Source organism: Emydura macquarii, unplaced genomic scaffold, assembly GCF_026122565.2.
Source record: "Emydura macquarii macquarii isolate MOO-44397 ecotype Brisbane River unplaced genomic scaffold, CSIRO-AGI_Emac_v2 contig_212, whole genome shotgun sequence".
In the NCBI taxonomy this organism is placed as follows: Eukaryota; Metazoa; Chordata; order Testudines; family Chelidae; genus Emydura; species Emydura macquarii.
In genome coordinates, this window is record NW_027130349.1 from 12268722 (window position 1) to 12289934 (window position 21213).

A 21213-nucleotide genomic window follows, 5' to 3' on the forward strand; every position below is an offset into this window, starting at 1 on the left:
GAAAGTGAGACTGGACCAGTCTGCGACATGCCCATCCGAGGGGTAAGAAAGTTAGGCGGGGGGGGGGGTGGGTGAAGGGCCACTTGAGCTGGGCGGGCAGGAGATCGGCAGCACTGGCACGGCCTGGCAGCGATGGGCCCTTTGCAGATCCGGCTGGCAGCGGCCCCAAGCCCACGCAGCGGCGAGCAGGTCGGCAGCGGCCCGGGTTAAGGGCTGCCCTGCCTCTGCTGGGGGGGAGGGGGAGGGGAGGTAGCGCTGCACTGCCTCACCGCCTGGCCCTGACGCAGCGCCCCGCCCCTTCTCTGTGCCCCTCGTCTCGTGGGCAGTGAGTAAGCCCCGCCCCGCCCAACCTCAAACGGGGGTAGCTCCGCCCCCTTAGTCTGGAGCTCGAGCAACTCCCTCCCTTGCCCCTCCCCCCCGCGCGCGCGCAGGCGCCACTGGCGTGTAGACTCAGGCCCCGCCCCCTACGTGTGATACTGAGCCCTGCGGCGTTCCGTAGCCTGCTGTGTTGTTCCTGCCTGAGCCTGACCCCCTGACGCAGGGAGCGGCGGCTCGGCTCGGGGCCGGCAGAGGTTCCTGCTGTCAGGCACAGACGGCGCGGCCCGGCCCGGCCCGATGGCGGCGCAGAAGATCAACGAGGCGCTGGAGCACATCGCCAAGGCGGAGAAATAGTGAGCGCGGCGGGGGGAGGCCGGGCTGCCCCTGCCCAGGGTCCTGGGAGGCCGCGGGCCGGGCTGGGTCCCGGCCGGAGAGTGGCTGCGCCGCCCGGGACTGGGGGATGGGGGAGGGGGAGGAGGAGCGCTCCCAGGCCCCGGGCGTTCGCGGAGCAGCCGCGTTTGGCGGCTCCGACTGGTCCAAGGCTGCGAGCGGGGAGGGGGAGGGGAAGAGAACTGCCGCTCCCAGAATGCCGTGCGGGGGGCGGGCGGAGTGAGGGACTGGGCGGGGCTTCCTTCCAACGTGAGGAGGGCTGGAGGCCAGGGCTGCTCCCCGGTCCTGCCCCCGGGAGCCTGGCAGCAGGCAGGGTATGGGTGAGGGTGGCCACCAGGAAGGGTGGGGAAGGTGGGATGGGAGGCCAGTATTTGGGGCACTAGCCTGGGGCTCTGGGGACCCTGCTCCTCTGCCACAGACTCCCTGTGTCACCTTGGGCTAGTCGCTTGGCTTCTCTGTGCCTTGGCGACCGCCGGTAACACAGGGTGTGGTGAGAACAAATCCACGAAGGGCTGGGAGTGTGGGCACAGAAATACCTTGGGTCTGAGCTGAGGAGAGTTCCTCTAGCAGTGGTTGTCAACCAGGGGTACAAATACCCCCTGGGTACGCAGAGGTCTTCCACAGGGTACATCAGCTCTTCTAGTTATTTTCCTAGTTTTACAACAGGCTACATAAAAAGAACTAGCAAAGTCCATACAAACTAAAATTACATACTGACAGTGACTTATTTCTACTGCTGTATATACACTGTTATACGGCAAGTATCACACTGAAATGTAAGTACAGTATTTGTATTCCAATCTATTTATTTTATAATTACATGATAAAAATGAGAAAGTAAGCCATTTTTCAGTAATAGCGTGCTATGACACATTTGTATTTTTATGTCTGATTTTGTAAGCAAGTAGTTTTTCAGTGAGGTGGAACTTGGGATACACAAGACAAATCAGCCTCTTGAGGGGGTGCAGTAGTCTGCAAAAGTTGAAAATCACTGCCCAAATGGTGGCAGCAATGGGCCTAGAGTGACCAACTGACATAAGTCTGATTTCAGGACAGTATGGTCTCATTTGCGGGACAATATGGGATATGGCAAAATTAAAATAAATAAATCCCTGTAATGTAACCAAGAGCACTAATTTCATCCCATAGCAAAATAGCCTGTTTCGGGAAGCTGTAGATAGTTTAAAACAACACATTTAACTACATTCTGCATTCATTAGCTAGCTGCTAGCTATCCATGTAGCTAGCTTGCTAGCAAGGTAAACAACCCTGCCCCACAGCTGGCCCCCACCCTTCTGCCTGAGGCCCTTTCCCACCTGGCCCTGCCCCTTCCTTCTGAGACACCCCCTCCCCACACATCTCCCGTGCTTGCCTGCCAGCCAGCCCCAAGGCTGCCCAAACCCCACGAGCCTGAGCGGAGCAGCCCACCCAGGCAACCCCCCCACCGCCCAACTCTGAGCCCAGAGCAGCCTGGCTGGGCAGCCCCCCTGACTCTGTATTTTGCAGTACATTGTATAGTTGTTGCAGGACGCAGGATAAAGGATCCAATTGTGGGACTGTCCCGCAATTTGCAAGACAGTTGGTCACCCTAGATGGGCCTCTCAACTAGAATGACTGCTCGAACCTAGGGCAAGCCTCTTCCACTTCCCTAAAGCTTGAGACAGACACTAGGCGAATGATGGAGAGAAAAGGGAAGTGGAGTGGTGCTTTGGAGGCAAGGTGAAGGTGAATAGGAGAACTAAGAGATGAAGGAGAAGCCCATGAGAAATAAAAACTGAAAAGAGATGAGATGGAAAACTTGTGACTGGCTTTTATTCAAGCAGCTTTAGTGAATCTGAGCTCACAGCTAACTTATTTTGAAAGCCAAGCATTTAGATATAGCTACTTTTTTTTGATATATATATATATATATATATATATGGTGGCACCAGAAGGCTACCAACTGGGATTGGTGCTATTCTGCTGAGAACAGTATAAATGCATTAGATGTAATCATTGCTCCAAAGAGGTTATGATTTAACTAGCCAAGAGACAAAAACACTGTAGACTAGTGATTTTTCGGACTGTGATCTGCAGACTCCTGTTGATCTGCAAACTATGCCTAAGATTTCCAAAGGGGTCTGCACTTCCATTTGAACTTTTTTAAAGGTCCACAAATGTAAAAAGGTTGAAAACCTGCTGTAGACAGACGACAGAAATTGTCAGAAGTACAACATATGACCGTTAACTTTTAATTCCAAAACCTCCACCCTGAAACAAGTTGTTCCACTATTGCTAAACAAAAGTACTTTTATTCCAAACTGCCCCCTCAACAGAAATAATTTGAGGCTTATCCTGGGAAGAGAGGGGGAAGTTACAGAATGCGTGAAAGTTTCTAAACATCTGTTCCCAGTCTGATCCGGATGGAGAGTGAGGCCCAAATAGTCGATCCTTGCTTGCCATAGTGTCAAGCTGTTACCTGCTATTTCTCTGTATCTCACATGGATGGGTGAAGGTGGTTTTCAGTGACATCTCGAAGTCTCATGTGGGCCAGCCCCCTTATTCCTCCATCATTGCTATTTCTTAAAACAGCAACAAAACTATGTATGTTGACAGCAGGAAGAAGAGTTTCTTGTTTCAATCATTTATTATTTTTGATTTTACATTTCAGCCTGAAAACTGGACTCTTAAAGTGGAAACCAGATTATGATAGTGCAGCTGATGAATATGGGAAGGCAGGTATGTATATGGGAATGCATTTTATAGGTTTAAATATTCCAGTAATTTAATCCTAATTAATATTTTAGATGTTGTCATGTTAAGACATTGGTTTGATGGTTGTGAGTGGGTGAGTAAAATAAAGAACCAACTCTTTCTAATTTTACTGTGAAATACATTTCAAATTGTTCTCACGTGTTTCAAATAGTTATTTGAAATTATTAGAACTAATAACATGTAAACTGAATCTCAGTGCAGATTACAGTTTTAAATATCTTACTTGCAAAATATGGTTGAACACAAAGTTAAGTGGACTTTTGAATAAAATTGAAAAACTCTTATTGTGGGGAATAGTTACTCTTTTTTTCTTTTTTTTTAATTCTGTTTGTAAATAGTGGTTTGATTTGTGAGCTTCCGTGTGTCCCTTCTGCATGGGAATCCCTATTGTCTTCATGTGGGAGCTTCGTGCAAGCAGTGACAAAAGAATTGAACTTTGAGTGAGGAAGGGAAACACCCAAAAGAGGCAAATAGTGGAAACCTCTGCAGAAGTGATCCTGAGTTTTAGTCATTCTTTGTCTTTATAATTTGTTCAACGTGTGTGTGTGTGTGTGTGTGAGAGAGAGTATATGCAAAGTTTGTCTGTTGAATACTTTGAAAGTGCTTACTATTTCAAGGGCAAATATCCCCCCCCACTCATTTGAGGATGGGGGGAGAAGCTATCAATTCAAAGGTTAATTCTTTGTTGTTGACTCTCTTGCATACCCTGCTCCACTTCTTAAAAATCTTTTGGAACTCCTCAGGCACGGATGGTGCCCTTAGGATCCAGTTTTTGTTTATATGGTGTAGCTTTCCATTGATATGCAGGTAATACCCAAATCTATCTTGGCCTTCCTGTTGCAGTGCCATCCTGGATGTGACTGATTATCTTGGATACCATTGAATTTAAAATTAAACCTCTTTTTGCACCCTTCTTCCCAGTCCCTCTCCTACCTCCCCACCTCCCTCTCCTTGAGCTGGCTGGGGATTCTTATCAGTGGTCTCATAACACCATCTTCAGATAAACAACATTTTGGTGCCCACGCACGCTTCAGATTTATTGTTTTAATTTATTTTTTCAGTGTTCTCTCTCAAATTTTATTTTGTTGAATTTTAAATCTCTCCATATTGAGACCCTTTTTCAGTAAGGTACTGCTGCATGTTTTTGACATCTTAAATCTTTCTGTTCTTTGTTTGCAACTATCATGGAAATGTCGCACTAATATAAAATGTAGCAGCACAATTCTGTTTGGTTCCTTTTAGTCTAATCACGTTACCCTTCTACTAAAATCTATTTCTTTCACTAATAGAATCTCCAACATATCTTTCTGGCCTATTACACTTTATATTTCCAGTCATTCACTTAAATCTGAAATCCTTGGTTTGGTTTTGGTAAGTCATCAATAGCAACTGGAAAAAAAGATTTTTTTTTTTATTTTTTTTTGTAATTGTGCTGAGTCTCTTTTGACTTTTAAAATACTGATTAAGTATATATTAGATGGTTTTTAGCTAGGAGTTTTTATATTGTAATGTGCCCAGAACTAATTATGAAGGCTAGTGTTTATTGCAGGTGCACCTTGTTGTTGACAGAGATTTTGATTTAGAAGGCAAATTGCAATGAGGCCATCACTTCTGAAGTTTTACAACCTTAAAATATGTTTCTTATTTGACATCATTTCTGGTTAGTGAATGAAAAGGATGCTGAAGTGCCAAGATGCGGCTGAGAAGGGTATCTGACTGTAGTGAAAATCCAATTGTAGTACGGTATATAGAGGGGAAAATGTACTAATTTGAGAATAATTCTTATGAGCCTCGACCTCAAAGGTATAATAAACTGATAAAGAACGTAATTAAATACTTTCATTATGGGGCAGGTTTTTAAAGATATAGGTACCTAAAGGAACATAGTGGGGTTTTTCTTAAGTGGGCAGCCAGTTCCCATTTGACAATCCCACTACATGCTCATCTGCATTTTTAGGTAGCTAAATAACTTTTAAAAATCTAGCTCTTTGTGTCTTGAACAATAGATGAAAGAAGGAAAATGACAAAACATAAACACCATTTTTTCCTTCAATTCTTCTTTTTCTGTGCAGGTGTTGCTTTTAAAAATGCCAAACAGTTTGACCAGGCAAAGGATGCCTATTTGAGGGAAGCTGAAGCACACGCAAATAATAGGGCGTATCTTTTACTGATGGTTAGTTTAATGTTCAGTGAATTGTATAAGTGTTTAACAATCAGAACTGGGCTGAGGGATGGGGTCATGCGTAAAGATATAAGAGACAAACAGATCAAATATTAAAAGGTTTCTTAGCTAACCTCCAAATTTCATTTTAAAGAACCTTTCCTCAGGGGCTTGCTCGCTATCTGGTGAATGAAAAATAAGAAGCCCTATGGAGCAGGAACCATCCTCTTGTTCTGTTTGTCCAATCCCTAGTACAGCAGGGTTTTGGTCTGTGATTTGGGGTGCCCAGGTACCACTCAGCACAAATTACTATTATTAATAGTCATATTAGCAGATTCTACTGCTTGCTTTCTTAGATTTTCGTGAGGGTTTTTTTTTTTTTTTTTTGCACTGCATGTAGGTGACTTAGGATCTTCTCTTTTTAGGTTGTAACATGGCTTATAAATTGAAGAAATCTACCTCAAGGAATATGTGTATTAGTTTCTTTAATTAATCATTTGTGTGGTTTTTGCCATGCAGTGCCTAGAAATGGATGATCTACATTAAATATACTTCTAAAAGATTAGTTAGCATAATGCTATCTAACACAATGTAATAACCAAAATGTATGTAATCTAGTTTCATCAGCACTTTTATAGATATGTTGAATTTTACTTTGCCCTTACATTTATTTAAAATAAACAAACAAAAAACTAGCATGCACACTTATAAGATTAGTTTTGCACCTGTATAAGTAAGAATTCAGTTTGCTTAATCCTTCAGTAAATTATTTTCGATATATAATTACCTGTCGGATTTTTATGGTCTGTATCCTTAACTTTGGCTCTTTTACATCCAGTCTCTTCCATGCTGCCAAGTAAGTGTAAATTCCTCAGTTAATTTGACACTTTTTCCCAGTATGCTACGTATAGCTAAAGATGGGACCATTTAAAAGATGCATACACTGGGGCTAAGTCTGCTTCCACTGAAATAAATGGCAAAGTTTCAGTTATTTTCACTGGTTCATGATCAGACTTATCCTTATTCCAGGCTTTGTCCTGGAAAGTTTTTGAACTGCATGTGTCATTAAATATTAGCACTGAAGTGCTTGAGTCACCATTAGCTGATGTATAGTAGCTCTTGCTACATAACAAGGTGTTACTTCAACTCACTGAAATAATACTGTGAGTAAACCTAACTTTCTTTTTCTTTGTAGAGCTTATGAACAAGCGGGCATGATGTTAAAGGTATTTACTGGTCACTTTGTTTTAAAACAGATACATAAATAATAATGAGAAGTCTACCATGGACAATTGTATTTTGAAAGACATGTAATTTTCAGCTTGCAGTGTTAGCGTTAATGTGGTGCTAGCACTTTCACTGTTGATATTTAAGATTCTTGGGAGGGGGTGGAATAAATGATGCAACATTCTTTCCTGGCTGAAACTTGATAAATCAAAATCAGGGGGTTTTGAGTTTTGTATGTATGTATTAAGAAAAGAAAAATGTAATTAATGTACTTCATTGTAGCAGCATATTTTTTGACTTTGGATAAATAATATTGGGTCCTGTTGTCTGCTCCAAAGGCTATACCCCCAAAGGGGCAGGAAATTAGATTTTGAACTTGAGATTTCTTCCCTCTTATGAGAGGGGAAGGGGTGTTCACTTCTGTAGGATAATCAGAGCGACACTATTCTTCTGTCTCCTTCCAAAGCTCCACAAAATCAGAGGGCTATTCAAGTGTAGATCCTGTATCTCCATATTGACTCTGCCCCTCTGGAGTTGTTCTTCCATGGAATTCTCCCAATAGAACTAACCTTCCCTGTTGAGTGGTGTAAATGGTTAATGATAAGTTCATTTTTAACTTCTTAATTCCTGGGAGTTTGCAGGGTTGATGGTGTTGCCAAGAGCAACCAGTCACATGTTCTCTCTCTTTGTGGCCTCTGACTTCTGCAGAGGTAGTTCTGCTAGGTTGAGGAGGAGAGAGGAATCATAGCTCTGCACCAACTTCACAGATTTATGGTCTGTAGAAAGTATCAGAAATCAAACAATCTCTTCTAAATGTTTATGAAAGAGAAAACACCGTTTCTGTAGGTTGCATAGGCATATGTTTGGATTAATTCATTATTTCCATAAGAGACTGAAAATAATATTTCAGCACAGGATCCAGACGTGCTTGGTAGCATGATGTAACGAGAACTTCACACTTGTTTGTTGAAGTGTCTGCAGTACTCATTTCAAGGCAGATGCAGTAAAAAATATCCTTTTCTTGATGTATCTTCTTTATATAGGCCAAACTCATTAGCTTTTGCTGGCTTTGGTATGGGACAGCCTACATGGTACATAATATTTACTTCATGCCATTCGGGAATTGCCATAAGGTAGAATTACCTTGCAGTAAATGTACTATGGCACTGTTACTAGACCACCATTATCTACCTTGTGGTCCTTCAGTAAACTTGCATATTACAGTTCTTGGTGACAGCTCCCACACCTCTTAGCCCTTCTGCTTTAGCCCAACGTAAATCAACAGGAATTGGTTTTCTAATCTCATTTGTCAGAATCCTAATAGTGATTTTTGCATGCAGTAATGACTTGATAGCTGTTCAGTTTATTGAATGTGTTTAACTAATAATATAAAACATCATTTAGGGGATAGAAAATCAATGAAGAGTAAAATAAATTAACTACCATAAACCGGTTTTTAGAGAGCTCAAAGTGAACTTCTTGTAACCCAAATGTTGATCAGTTAAACAGGCTTTCAGAGAATTGTAATTTCAAATGAAGTACTATAAAAAGTGAGTATATATGTCCACTTCTGATGATGCCCTCTAAACAAATTGTGAAGTTGGCCTACCAGGAAATTGATTTATTTCAAAATTGAAACATAACAAAGGAAAACAAGGCTGGCTGTTATGGTTTTATAGTTCCACTGTATGAGTACTCATTTAATTATTTCATCATGTGGCTAATCCAAAGAATGAAATCAGACAACTTTTCTGATTTGTCATAGACAGATGTAGGGTAAAATAGGAGGGGTCTCTCTTGTATGCTTCTTTCTTTTGGACTGTGGATGTTGTAGGTAGTAGTTTGCTTTGCTAGAAGTTGAACTCTACAAATGTAATGCTATGCAATACTGAATACTTTAATTTGGTCTGTTATGTGTTATCATAGTTCCTGACAATGTTGTTCCAAATTTTCTTACAGGAGATGCAGAAACTTCCTGAAGCAGTTCAGCTGATTGAGAAGGCCAGTATAATGTACCTGGAGAATGGAACACCTGACACAGCAGCTATTGCACTGGAACGGGCTGGAAAGTAAGCTTGCAGTATTGACAGCTAGGCCTTCTTTTTATAGACTTGCATTTGAATCCTGTAGTAGGTGAAAACTTTACTATTTGAGCTGAATAATAATAATGCTGGCTTGCATATATTTCAGGCTAATAGAAAGTGTGAACCCAGAAAAGGCTGTACAGCTCTATCAGCAGACAGCATCGGTGTTTGAAGTAAGTACTACCATTTTAATTTGAGCAACAAAGGAAATAAAGATTGAGTAGAAGGAAGAAGTGTTCAAGGTCAGTCAGCCTAATAATAACTTTGCATACAGATAGCTGTAACCTCAAAATCTCAAACTGGGGGTTGTGACCCCCCCACTCCCCCCAGGGGGTCATGGGGTTGTTATGGGGAGGGTTGCGAGCTGTCAGCCCCCATGTATGCTGAGAAGGGTGGCATGGCATGGCCATGGGGTGGGGGTGATATCACTCTTTGGGGGTGGGGGAATGCAACTCAGCCTAAAATATTTTCAAAGGGGGCCCTAGAAAAAGAGTTTGAGTACCCCTGCTGTAACCTGAAGTTAAGTTCTGAGCTCTATCTTGTTCTCTATCACATCAGTGGGTGAGTAATGTTGCGCAGGAAGTCGCTCAGCTCCTATTGAGATACTTAATGTAAAGGTTCAGAGTTCATCTTTGCTCCTTCCCTACTATACTTCATCCCCCACTGAACAAGATCTGAATTTCATCTCCTAGTCAGGTTCCTCCACTTCTTGGACAGTCCAGAGTGAGTGTGCTATGCAGCTGTTCTGTGACATTGGGAAGATATTACACAGCAGAATGATGACAAAAAGATCTAAGGACATGGGAGAACCCCACGTCGACCTAAGCTAATGCCTTTTTATGTTTGTATTTTATTTTAAAAAGTTGCATAGGATTAAAGCCACAAATGTGTAAAACTTTTGTGTTTTGTTCTGCTCCTTTAGAATGAAGAACGCTTACAGCAGGCTGTAGAATTGCTAGGGAAGGCCTCAAGACTTTTAGTCAGAGGACGCAGGTATAACTCTTTATATTCTGTATCACCTACATTTTCCTTTAAGTATAATTGAAATCTTGACTGCTAAGTTTCACTGAATCTACATATTGTCTTTTCCAAAAGTCACTTTTGGGAAACAGAAGGTTATGCTGATCCCTGTCAAGATTATGATCCAATTTGTTTTTGCGAGCTATATTTGACTGCTGAAAAACTCATCAGTAATTTTTCTTGTTCTGTGTTTTGGTGCTATAACATTTCTAGTATTCCTCTTAATAATTCAGTGAAGAAGAGTATTTATGAATCACTGAGAATCTGGTTTACTTTGTCTTTAAAGTTCTTCATCAATATGAATTATTCCTCACAACATTGCTGTGTAGTAAGCACTTAATATTCTACCCATTTTACACGGGGGGGATCTAAAATAGGGGAATTAAGTTACTTATCCAGCCAAAACACCAAATGTGCGGGTGTCTGATTCTGAATCAAGGGTGAAGAGTTTGACTTTGAATCCTCAGGGTGACCTTTTTTCTAATACTGTTGATTACTAGTGCCAAACTTTACCATGATTTAGCATAAAATATAGTAAGCTGTAGGTTGTACTTCAAGTCTGTGTTCCTAATTAAATTTTATCAAGCCTTGAGTGTCTGTTGTAATTGCAGGGAACAATGATCATCTAAAAGGAAACAAGCAAATATACGTGTGCAAGGGCTGTCAGCTGAGAAATGTGTACATTAATGTTTTTGAGACTAGCTTGGTGGCTTCTGTACTTCTAGTTTGGTAATTGTAGTTCACTTTATAATATAGTACTTCATAATATACTGCATAATACTTACTAGCACATCTTGTAGGACCAATGAAGTAATGAGACTACAGTGCTATTAAATCCCTTTAATAGGAGATGGATGTTTTTGTGGAGCAAATTATGAAGTGTGCAGATCAGGGAGGTCCTCCTGTAATACTGTGGATGTCATCGATTATTCTGCTTCAGAGGAATAGTAGCCTAAAATAACATAATGTTCTTTGGATGATTGTTTTATGACTTTCAGTGAAAGAAAAACTTTAGTAGGAAAATGAATTACGATTGCCAAGAATTATGTGCGGAAGGAACTGAAGCTGAAAGTCACAGAGGTTCATTAGTCATGGAATCTGTGACCAAATTATATCCTTAGCTTTAGAAACTGATAACTTTAATCCAAAATGATTAATTGGAGTATGAAGTTAGTGATTTATATCTGATAAATGTAATCTGTACCTCCTGTTAGAGTGGCTAATTAAATTTTAAATTGTATGCTTCTTGATTACATGCCTTTTAACTGTGTGCAACTTTTTTTAATGCTTAAAAATATAAAATAGTAGACCTTGTAGATGAAGTTCACAAGTTCTCTTTAAATGGCATGGTTTTTACATCAGAGTTACAAAACACTAACAAATATTTTGATAAACATTTGTTTTAAATTTATGCAAAACTTTTAAAAAATGCCTCTCCAGGGCATTAGGCAGAGTTATTGTCGTTTTTTACAACCTGAAATAACTTACTGCTTTGTCTGAAAAAACTACTGATAGAACCTGAAAAGATCCCCAAAGATTTTAATAAATGAAACGAAAAACGCTTGTGATTCACTTTTGCAAGTATATTTATTCCTCAGGCATAAAAAGGATGAAAAACTGGACAGTCCTGCTACAGATTGAGTTTCACTAATTTTGTGTAGAGCATGGTTGTAACAAACAATAGACTTTCATTTGCATATATGGTTTAAAATATATGATATGTGTATAGAGGAGGCAAGAGTCTTACCCCTTCCCCTCAAAAAAAAAAAAAAATCAGGGTAGTGCTAAATATTCTTAGATAAATTGGTGTTTCAGTAGCTGACATTTGTCCCTTCCAGTCAGTTTCACCATCGAGCTGGAGCACTGGTTTGATAACTGTGCTGCTAAAGGTGCCACCTTTTGGATGAGATGGATCATGAAGATCCTGACCATGTCTGTCCTTAAAGATCCAGTGTGAACTCTTGGGTTGTTAGTCTTGATGTACTTCCTACCTAAATTTACTTTGCACTTTCAGTTAGATATAGTGTTTTTTACTTCCTGTCCAAAAGCTGTAGTGTAGTGGTGTTGTAACTTGAGAAATAGTTGCTATGTTTCAGCGATATGTGCACGTACAACTTCTTGGTTGGAAATATGAGCTCTTGGTGCATTTCCACTACTTGATACGAACCTTGCTCAACATAACTGACCACCAACGTATTTGCAAATAAACATTCCATTTCTTTTCTATTTTGCGTTATTTGGACTTACACCTGTAGGGTGCTGAACATCCTGGTGGGATCTAACAAGAATTTCAATACTGGATAAGATCAGAGTTCAGCACTTTACAGGAATGAGCCCCATTTGCTTCTGTGCTGGGTATTCACAATTCATTACCATGAGAGTTTTTATTTAAAAAATAAATAAATAAATGTAATGTTCACTGGATTGTGGTTTTCTTGAATGAGTTGGGCTGACTTCAAAGATTACAGCTTTTGTTTACACATAACTCTGGGACCTGGAAATGACAGCAACAAAATGCTAGAAAAGTGTAGTACATAAATTGATTGGTGCTCTGATTAATATAAAACTAAATTTTACTAGTGTGTGGCACTGGTTGTTGTCACACTGAAGCAATGATTTCTGGAGTTCACTCTAGTATTTTACTTGGTAACTCAACAATAACTAAGAAGATTTCTGAAAGAGATGTGTTTTTTAACCTTTGCAATGTTACACTGATGCCCTCAAGATTGAAGACCAAATGAAAGCTTCGAAGACTTCTAGTGTTCAGATTACTTCGATTCTTAATACCAGTGGATTAAATTTAAAAAAAAAAAAAAAAAAGTGGCTTCTTTCCGTGTGGAGAAAAAAAATTGATTAGCAGAGGCAAATAAGAATTCTTAGGGTTTGTCTACACTTACCTGGAGATTTGGCGGCAGTCAACAGGAGTTATGCAAACTACGCAGAGTAGCTTGCGTAACTCACGTCGACTGCTCAGCTTCCCTTCTGCGTGCTGTCTACACAGTGCTGTGCGACGCAGCGCTACGCTACTTGGGGGGGGTGGTTTACCAGCGTCGACTTCCTGATTGATTGAGTGGGTCTACGCTGCCTCAGACATGGCCTCAGAAGGCTGCATATGGACTACAGAAATATCTTTACAGCTGTTCTGCCTTCTTTACCACCTACAAAAATTAAAATGTGAACAACATAAGGCTGTAATCACTGACGTTCTTTACAGTGGTTTCTCACACTTCCTTCTGTTCTTGTTCTTGTGTTTAGATTAGATGAGGCTGCATTGTCTATTCAGAAGGAAAAAAGTATTTTTAAAGAAGTTGAAAATTATCCAACGTGTTATAAGGTAAAGACCTGAGTGAATTTTTCTTTCTTGTTTATAAAATAGAAATGCACAAAGGGAAATTAATTTGGCCTGTGCATCTGCAGCACCTCTAACTGAATGGCACTGTATGCTTTGTAATCCAAGATAAACTTCTTGCTGGGTGAGCACCTTCTGGATGGCTAGCCCCTCCTTTCACCCTTAACTGTGTAGTCTCTTGTGTCAGATTTGTAGTCTTGAAAATGCTGAAGATAGCTGTCACAGATAATCAGAATATCTGAAAGCTCTAAAAACAAACTTACTGAAAATGCAAAAAGATAAACTATCTTTGTAGATGAACCTGCAAATAAATTAAATTAAATCATTCTTTGAGCTTTGTCGGGTGGGAGAAATGTTAATTTATCGTGTGTGTGTGTGTGTGTGTGTGTGTGTGTGTGTGTGTGTGTGGAGGGGGGGTTGGTGGAGCTAGATATTTTGAATGTGTTAACTTTGTAGACAAATTATGTGCTTTTCTGACTACTTGTTAACTTAAGCAAAAACTTGGTTTAGTTTCAAAGTTCTTGTTAGAATAATTTCTTTCAATTCTGAATTTGTAAACTTAGATTCAGATAATCCAAGGTTACAACAGAATTGGTCCACTCTGATCTCTTCCTCTACACTACTTTTAAAAAAGATGGGGCAGAGCCACATTTGATATAAATTAACATTTCCAGAGCCCATCACTTTTTTTTTCAGCTGGGAATTTTGGGGAGGGAACAGTGTAGACCAGTTGTGCCCTTGGTTCTAGTGTCCTTTCTATACCTATCTTGAGCAAGGTACAGAACTTTTGGTATTGGATTCCTAATAAAAGTAAAATATCTTGCATTTGGTTACTAAAGAGTGATGAGTCATTTCTTTTTATTTTAGAAAACTATTGCTCAAGTCTTAGTTCATCTTCATAGAAATGACTATGTTGCTGCAGAAAGATGTGTCAGGGAAAGTTACAGGTAAAGTGTATATTTGCCTCCTTGTTTTCAAGCTTAAATTTTGGTTATGTTAATATGAATGGAGATCAATCTTTTAATAAAGAGCTATATGGCAATTCTGTATCTCCACAGATTTTAAGCCTGTACTCCTGTTGGTTTGGTATGGTACAATGCAGTGTTCTTTGAAAGGCCACCATTTAAAAACGTTGTTGTTTTCAAATAGTCAGTTCTTAAGATACTATTTGTTAAATAGCAAGACATGCATAACCTTAAAATAAACAATGAAAATATTTATATTGATCTACTACTACTTGCTTAAAAATTAAACAGCTTAGAAGAACTTTGTTCAGTTCACTACTCTCTCTCCTTTTCCGTTCCTCCTTCCCAGATTATCTGGTTTTTTAACTTTTAATAAAAGCTGAATAAACAATACAAGGTTGTTACTGTTGGAGTTCTTTCACTAAAAATCTTTTAATCATTTTAAGTATTGCCTCTTTTTAGTATCTGTTTCTTTCATACACTGAACCGAGAAGGATTAGCTCCTGTAACTGTATATTCAGTATAGATAAGGGACTTTGTTTCTGACCAACTGAATTGACTTATTTTGTTTTTTACCATTTCCTTGCCACGTTGTATCCCGAGACTAGAATTTAAAAAATACACAATATCTGAAGATAATTAGAAAGGTTAAAATGATTTATAAGTCTTTAACCTTCCTAATCTCAAACACTTGTGTGATTCCATACATACAAAATATGTAAAAGAAAAATATATTGACTAGTTAATAGAAACCTATGAGATTTAAGGCACCCCTGCCATTTGGGACCATGATTTCTGTCTAGTCCCAAGCAGGTAACTAAACATTTTAAAAAATTGCTGAGATCGCTTTATAATGTGCATGGTCAGACGATCATATAATTAATTAAAAGAATTTTCACTCCATTAGACATTTTTGTTCAGCATGGATTTTGAGATTGATTTAAGCAATACCATAAATTTTACAAACACAAGCCTTACAGCTGCCTGTCCCTCTACTCTTAATCAGTGACAAGTAAATATAGACAGAGTTGAGTGCTGTGAATGGAGAAGTTTAAATGTTTTCAATGAGCTTGTGTTTCCTTTAGTATACCAGGATTCAATGGGAGTGAAGACTGTGCAGCACTAGAACAGCTTCTAGAGGGATATGACAACCAGGACCAGGACCAAGTTTCTGATGTCTGTAATTCACCGCTCTTCAAGTACATGGACAATGATGTAAGTTAGCATTTCATATGGCTTTTCATAAACCTTTTTCCTGGTAAAAATGAGAACTGTTTTGGCAGGAAAAAACGGGTTATTGTATGTTTGTCCTGGATTTGCTGCCCCCACCCTCCAGCGTCTCATATTTTCCACTTTGCTGCTCACCACTGTAAATTTCCACATTCCTCTGATCTTCTCTCTCATCTGGAAAGCTTAGATTAATGAGCAGCTTCCTACAATGTTCATAAGTCTGTCTGTAAAATTGGCTGGAATATTGTTGAACAGCACCTGAGTTAATTTCCCTTCTGTCCTGAACAGGGGCTGAAAATTTTGCTGTCAGCGCTTCAGCTCAGTAATATTGTACTATTTGTGAAAGTTCATTTTAGCTAGAAACCCATGGGCTGGAACTGAGAGATGCTGAAAACCTTCAGCTTATATTGATAGCAAGAGGAGTTGCAAGTGCTGCTCAGTTCTCAAGAGCGGTCCTGTAATTTTGCAGTTAGTTACCATGGCCATTTGCTAATTTTATAGGAAGATGTGAATTTTTTTCATTTCAAGAAAATATTTTGCTAGTTTTAAAAAAAAAAAACAAACAAAAACCCTGCATATTTGCAAATTGTAGAAAGAAGATGTAAGAGCGGAAAGGCAGTAATGGAAATTTCTGATCACCCTAGTATAGGTTTTCTAACCATATTAATTTTCACCTAATATTTTAAAATCTGAAATGATGCCATCTTGATTGTAAAAAGTTCTGTAAAAGACCACTTATGTGGTAGTTAATTGATAAAATATGCAGTGCTACACATTTAAAAAAAACCAACCCAACAGCATTGACGAGACTTGTGTCTCTAAAACTTCTAGTAGATTGTACTGTGCAATGTGGCCACGATTATTTTATAAAGGAGCAAAATTCATAGTACATGTTTCATCACTTTGCTTCTCAGTCACTTTAGCATAGAGAGAATAGGACACATGTACTAGGTTCTTTTATGTAATTGGAATAGAATGTTCCAAAATAATGGATTGTTGCCATTTTAAATAGACTGACACAAATCCTGCTCACCTTACTTAGGAGGGTAGCTCTATTGACTTCAGTGTGATTCTTTCTAGAGAAAGGCAAGTAGGATTTGGCCCTATGGCAGTATGGACACTAACCCTGTCATAATGTTGTTGTCATTGTCAGTACGCCAAGCTTGGTCTTAGTTTGATGGTCCCAGGAGGGGGAACCAAGAAGAAATCACCAGTTACTACACAGGACAAAGCAGGAGGACCAACCGCAGTTGGCTCCCATGCTGATGAGGAAGATGATGAATATTCTGGTGGACTATGCTAGTTGTAAATGTATTTACTGTTAAATATCAGACTTGCTGTTTTGTGGATGTTAAGCACATCCAAAGGTACCAGAATTACAAGCGCTGCATTGCAATCATGATATTGGAATTCTATCGTTACTTGATGCTTTTGGGTACTATTACAAAAAAGCATGACTACCCACCACTTGTTGAAGCATTTCTGGATTCCATTCTGTACGTGGTAAGAACTTCCCTAGTGCACTGCCTTCTGCTGACTGAAATATTTGAATAATATTGTGTTTGCTTTAAAAGCACATGGGTTAAAACAAACTAAATCGGTTTGGAGAGAAGAACTGAAACAACTAGAGTTTCAAATCATGGGATTCTAGAATATTTTGACTGGCTCTTCTGGTTCCCTATAACATATTTGTGATTTCTTTCCACTTTGGCCGTTTTAAATGTCATTCAACTTGGTGTAGTTTTTAGCACATCGAATATCTGCATAAAGAAGATGAACTCTTTGCCAGATATTTATACAAGTTTAAGCCTCTGGGGTGGGGACCATTCATTTATTCTGAAAGCATTTTTACCCCATAGAGTGATTGGTTTTAAATACCTTATTTTTATAAGCATTATCCAAGGAGTGTGAATGGGTGTGAAAAACATTAAGACAACCAGTATGAAACCATCTTGCAAGTTTCTTCAGATGGCCCTATTATTTTCCCATAGACATCTTTCATCTAAAGAAATAATATTGTCAAGAGATCTTTGGTGACACATACATGTATGCAGTCCATGAGATGCTGTTTGTAATGTACATATTGCAAAGGAGAAAGGAGCCAACAGTAATCAATTAAAAAAACAAAACAAAACACTGAAGATAGATGTACTGTTTGCTGAATATGAAGCCTCTGCAGAAAAAAATCAGCAAAATCTGAGAGAGAGGTAACATTTTGGAAATAGCTCAAAACACATTCTTAAAAAACTTGTCTGTTTGAATTTGGAATAAGTAGTACTCTTCTACAATTATTTAATGCATAAGGTAGCCAGTGAGTGGTTTGTTTTTTGCGTTTTGTAGCTTTGGCAAAGTTCCCATTAGTAACCCATTAGTTATTTGAAGAACTAAAGTGTAAATCAGCACAAAAATCTAGTGCTTATTCTTTAGGATCAAACTAACGTTGACTACTCCAGTTTGACCACTCTGTGCCCAACAGGTGACCACAGACTTCTTAACTGCAGAATTTCCTGTAGAAGAACCCATCAGGGTCTACTATAAGATGACGTCACTAAAAATCTGATTGGGGATTCATGATATATACGTGATGCACCATAATTCCTAAATTGCAGTGAACATTAGACCAGAAGCAAGATATAAATGCTAATGATGTGGTTTCTACCATGTTAAGCCATCAAACTATTTCAGAAATGTAGAGAATTCTTGAAACGATTCTGATAAATGTACAAGTGTGAAAAGGCTCTTTTGGGTGGATTGTATCTGATTAAGAACTTTGTGAAAAGATGTGTGAACTTTGAATATGTACCACACTGGTCAGGCAGGGCTAGTATGACACACTGTTGCTAGAAGCTCCCATTGATGAGTCTTTTATTCTATGTTATGGATGGATGTTTTTTTAAAATGGTTCTGTGTGCCCAAATTGTGTAGTAATGGACTGAAGTGTGGATCTGATACGTGAAGTTGTTAAAAAATACACTTTTAGTGCTGTGCTTTTCCCATGGTTTTTTGTTGATGTTGTCATATTATACTAGTGACATGGGTATTGGAAGTTTTCTTGTACACCTTGACTTCTATAAAAGGAAAAATAAAATTTGGCAACTGAGAATGTTGCTTTTCTGTCAAAAGACTGATGAGAGGGCTTTGAAGATCTGTGATTTCTCCTTCGAAAAGCACTAACAAATTAAACTCTTGGAGTAGTTTAGTCATGTGAACTCAATAATGTCTGATTTCTTGATTGCTCATGGGCATACAGTATTCTCTAGAGAAAGGGCTCTTGTAGCATTTCATTGAAGTTCCCAGTATTTTATGTGATGAGAACTTATTGACTACACTGGGAATTTAAGACTCTCTGTTACATGTAATCTGGGATATGTGAGGAAGCAGAGTATGACATGCATAAGTGAAGAAAACTAGGGACTCTTGCGTGCTTGTATATGTTAGTAAGACAAAAAGTACTGCAGTTTTTGTTTAAACTGCCCAGTGATCAAACACTATGCTCTGTAAGGTACGGTTACAAGTCTGTGCATTCACTTTTGAAACAAAGCATTTCTTTTTTTGTGTTGTCCAAAACAATTTTAGATACCAACCCCAAATTTTTCATAGGGAGCTTTTTAGCTAGACAATTCCTGCCATGTAGATAGAGGATGTCCAACTAAAACTCATGTTCCGATTATGGAAAGTTGGGGCAAAAATTCTTTGTACTATGCAAGCAAAGCTCCCATTAAAATGAAAGGGACTTGTATGCATCAAAGAAATAAAACTTTAATATTTGATTGCAATGTTACTTTCAAGACTGAAATCTGAAGAGATGGCTATGGTTGAAAACTAGATAATCTATTTTATATAATCTATTCCTACCCTATTTTATGTAATGAAAGTGTAATAGGAATGTTACTGCCTTTATTAAATGTGTGGTTGTAAACAATGTCTATATATAACATAACATATTTAGTGTTTTGTTTCTATTTTCCAAAACAATTAGTACTTTTGTGTAATTTATTATTTAAATAATAAGTTAAAGTGAGAATGTACTGTTTTGCAGCAAGAAAAAATATATAAAAATGATGCCAACTATTTAAAAACAAAAATAAGTTTGCATGACGATCCTGAAATATAATCCACTGTGTGTGAAGTCCAGATGATCTATAAATTATCTTCAATATGACTGAATTTTTATGCCCAGATGTAGTGTAAAATGTTCAGGCAATGTGAAACTGCTTTATCCGTACCTCTTCAAAACATGTGAGGTTTAATAGAATATGAAGCGTATTTGTAGCAGCTCTGCAGATGCTGTCTCTTTCCGAAGAGGTTCTGTGTTGAACAATATAAAAATAAAACTTGAAATTACAAACTTGTACTAGGTTTTTCTATGGTAGTGATCAGTTTCACTTGTGATCAGCTGGACTTTGAATTTCAATAGACATGAATTCCTTTGTTGGATAATCTCAAGAAGTCACTTGAACTAGCACACAATTGCAACAAGTATCATAATGCTGCATGAAAGTTGGTAGATGAATCACAATACATTACATACTGTACATAAATAACTTCAAATATCTGAATCCATGAATAGAGTTTAAAAACAGTGTTCTGTTGACTTCATTGGCCAGAACTGTATTGGGGATAGACACTTCTGTCATCCTATAAAGTTTATCTTTCATTTGTGTTCTAAAAATGTAAAGGAGGATTTTTCTTTTGTAGTTGGTTTTTAAAACAGTGCTGTAGGAGAAAAATGCACAGTTTGGGCTAGGAAAATAATTCATTTTTAAAAGATATTATGTATTGCAGTAGTGAAAACAAATCAAGTTATTCTTCACATTTGAGTAAAGCCTTTTTTTTTTTTTTTTTTTTTTTTAAAGATGTCTATTGCAGGATACTTTTGTGATACAGCTCTGCATTAGACAATTAAGATGAGTTTCATTTTAATTCCTGCCTCTCTGCCTGCTCTTTCAAGCCTTTCTGCTGGCTGTCCTTCATCTCTTGCTTCCCTTTCTCAAGAGCCTCTCAAAGCTATGTTTTTAGTTTTCTTCTCCCTCTACATTGTATCCTTGTGTGAGTCCATCTGCTTCCGTGCAATTAAAACATCTTTTCCACACTGACTCCTAGATTTCAGGTCCAGAAGAGACCATTGTGATAGGTTGGACTTGGGAAGTATATCTCCATTTCTGTGTGTTTTTAACATCTCAACCTAGATGGCTTATTATCATAGAAGCTGTGGAGGCCTCTGCTCAGAAAACCAACTTTTGATGCTGATAGTTTTGTTAATTAGACCTGTTTCTAGCTTCCTGTTTTTATTTTATTTATTTATTTTAAAAGATTGAGAAGGTAGTGGCTAGGCTACTCTGGCCATTTTTGAAATTTTCAGGTATCTTTAATCCTGGTCACTTGGGTTATAGGCATGGCTGTAGGGTAAAAACTGCTCTGGTTTAGTTGATCTCATCCTAGCAAAGAACAGTATGTTGGGTGACATTCTAGCCCCATTGAAGTCATTGGAATTTTGCTCTTGACTTCAGTAGGGCAAGGAATTCACCCTTAATTCTTTCAGATCTGTCAGCAGCATTTGATATTGCTGCATGAGGCTCTGACTCTCACCTGCACATCCTAGCAAGGGTGGATACTGGTCAACTTTCTGAAGCTATGTAGGTAATTGTGTGCACTTGCTTCTCTGCCTCTTGAGCTTTCTCAGTGCAGTGTGTCACAGGGAGCTGGCTTGTTGTT

General features: G+C 38.8%; 1 protein-coding gene across 2 annotated transcripts; it reads left to right on the forward strand.

The window, feature by feature from the left end:
• Positions 1 to 511: 511 nt before the first annotated feature.
• NAPG (NSF attachment protein gamma) lies at positions 512 to 19846 on the forward strand. Of its 2 annotated transcripts, XR_010919643.1 has the most exons (13): positions 512 to 671; positions 3359 to 3426; positions 5535 to 5619; positions 6462 to 6479; positions 6819 to 6849; positions 8810 to 8919; positions 9041 to 9107; positions 9857 to 9927; positions 13210 to 13288; positions 14171 to 14250; positions 15354 to 15483; positions 16652 to 17001; positions 17975 to 19846. XR_010919643.1 is itself a non-coding variant. In XM_067547849.1 (12 exons), exons 1-12 carry the CDS (start codon positions 616 to 618, stop codon positions 16799 to 16801), a joined length of 945 nt encoding a protein of 314 aa, XP_067403950.1. In that variant the 5' UTR covers positions 512 to 615; the 3' UTR covers positions 16802 to 19846. The 2 variants fall into 2 exon arrangements, 1 of the variants encoding a protein (XP_067403950.1); XM_067547849.1 differs by having other exon boundaries at positions 16652 to 19846.
• Positions 19847 to 21213: the final 1367 nt, after the last annotated feature.

Excerpts from the sequence above, each read along its gene's own strand:
- NAPG (XM_067547849.1), top strand. The coding sequence starts at position 616 with ATGGCGGCGCAGAAGATCAACGAGGCGCTGGAGCACATCGCCAAGGCG. Across the intron at positions 9,928-13,209 it reads CTTTTAGTCAGAGGACGCAG|ATTAGATGAGGCTGCATTGT; the intron begins GTATAACTCTTT and ends TCTTGTGTTTAG. Across the intron at positions 15,484-16,651 it reads TCAAGTACATGGACAATGAT|TACGCCAAGCTTGGTCTTAG; the intron begins GTAAGTTAGCAT and ends TGTCATTGTCAG.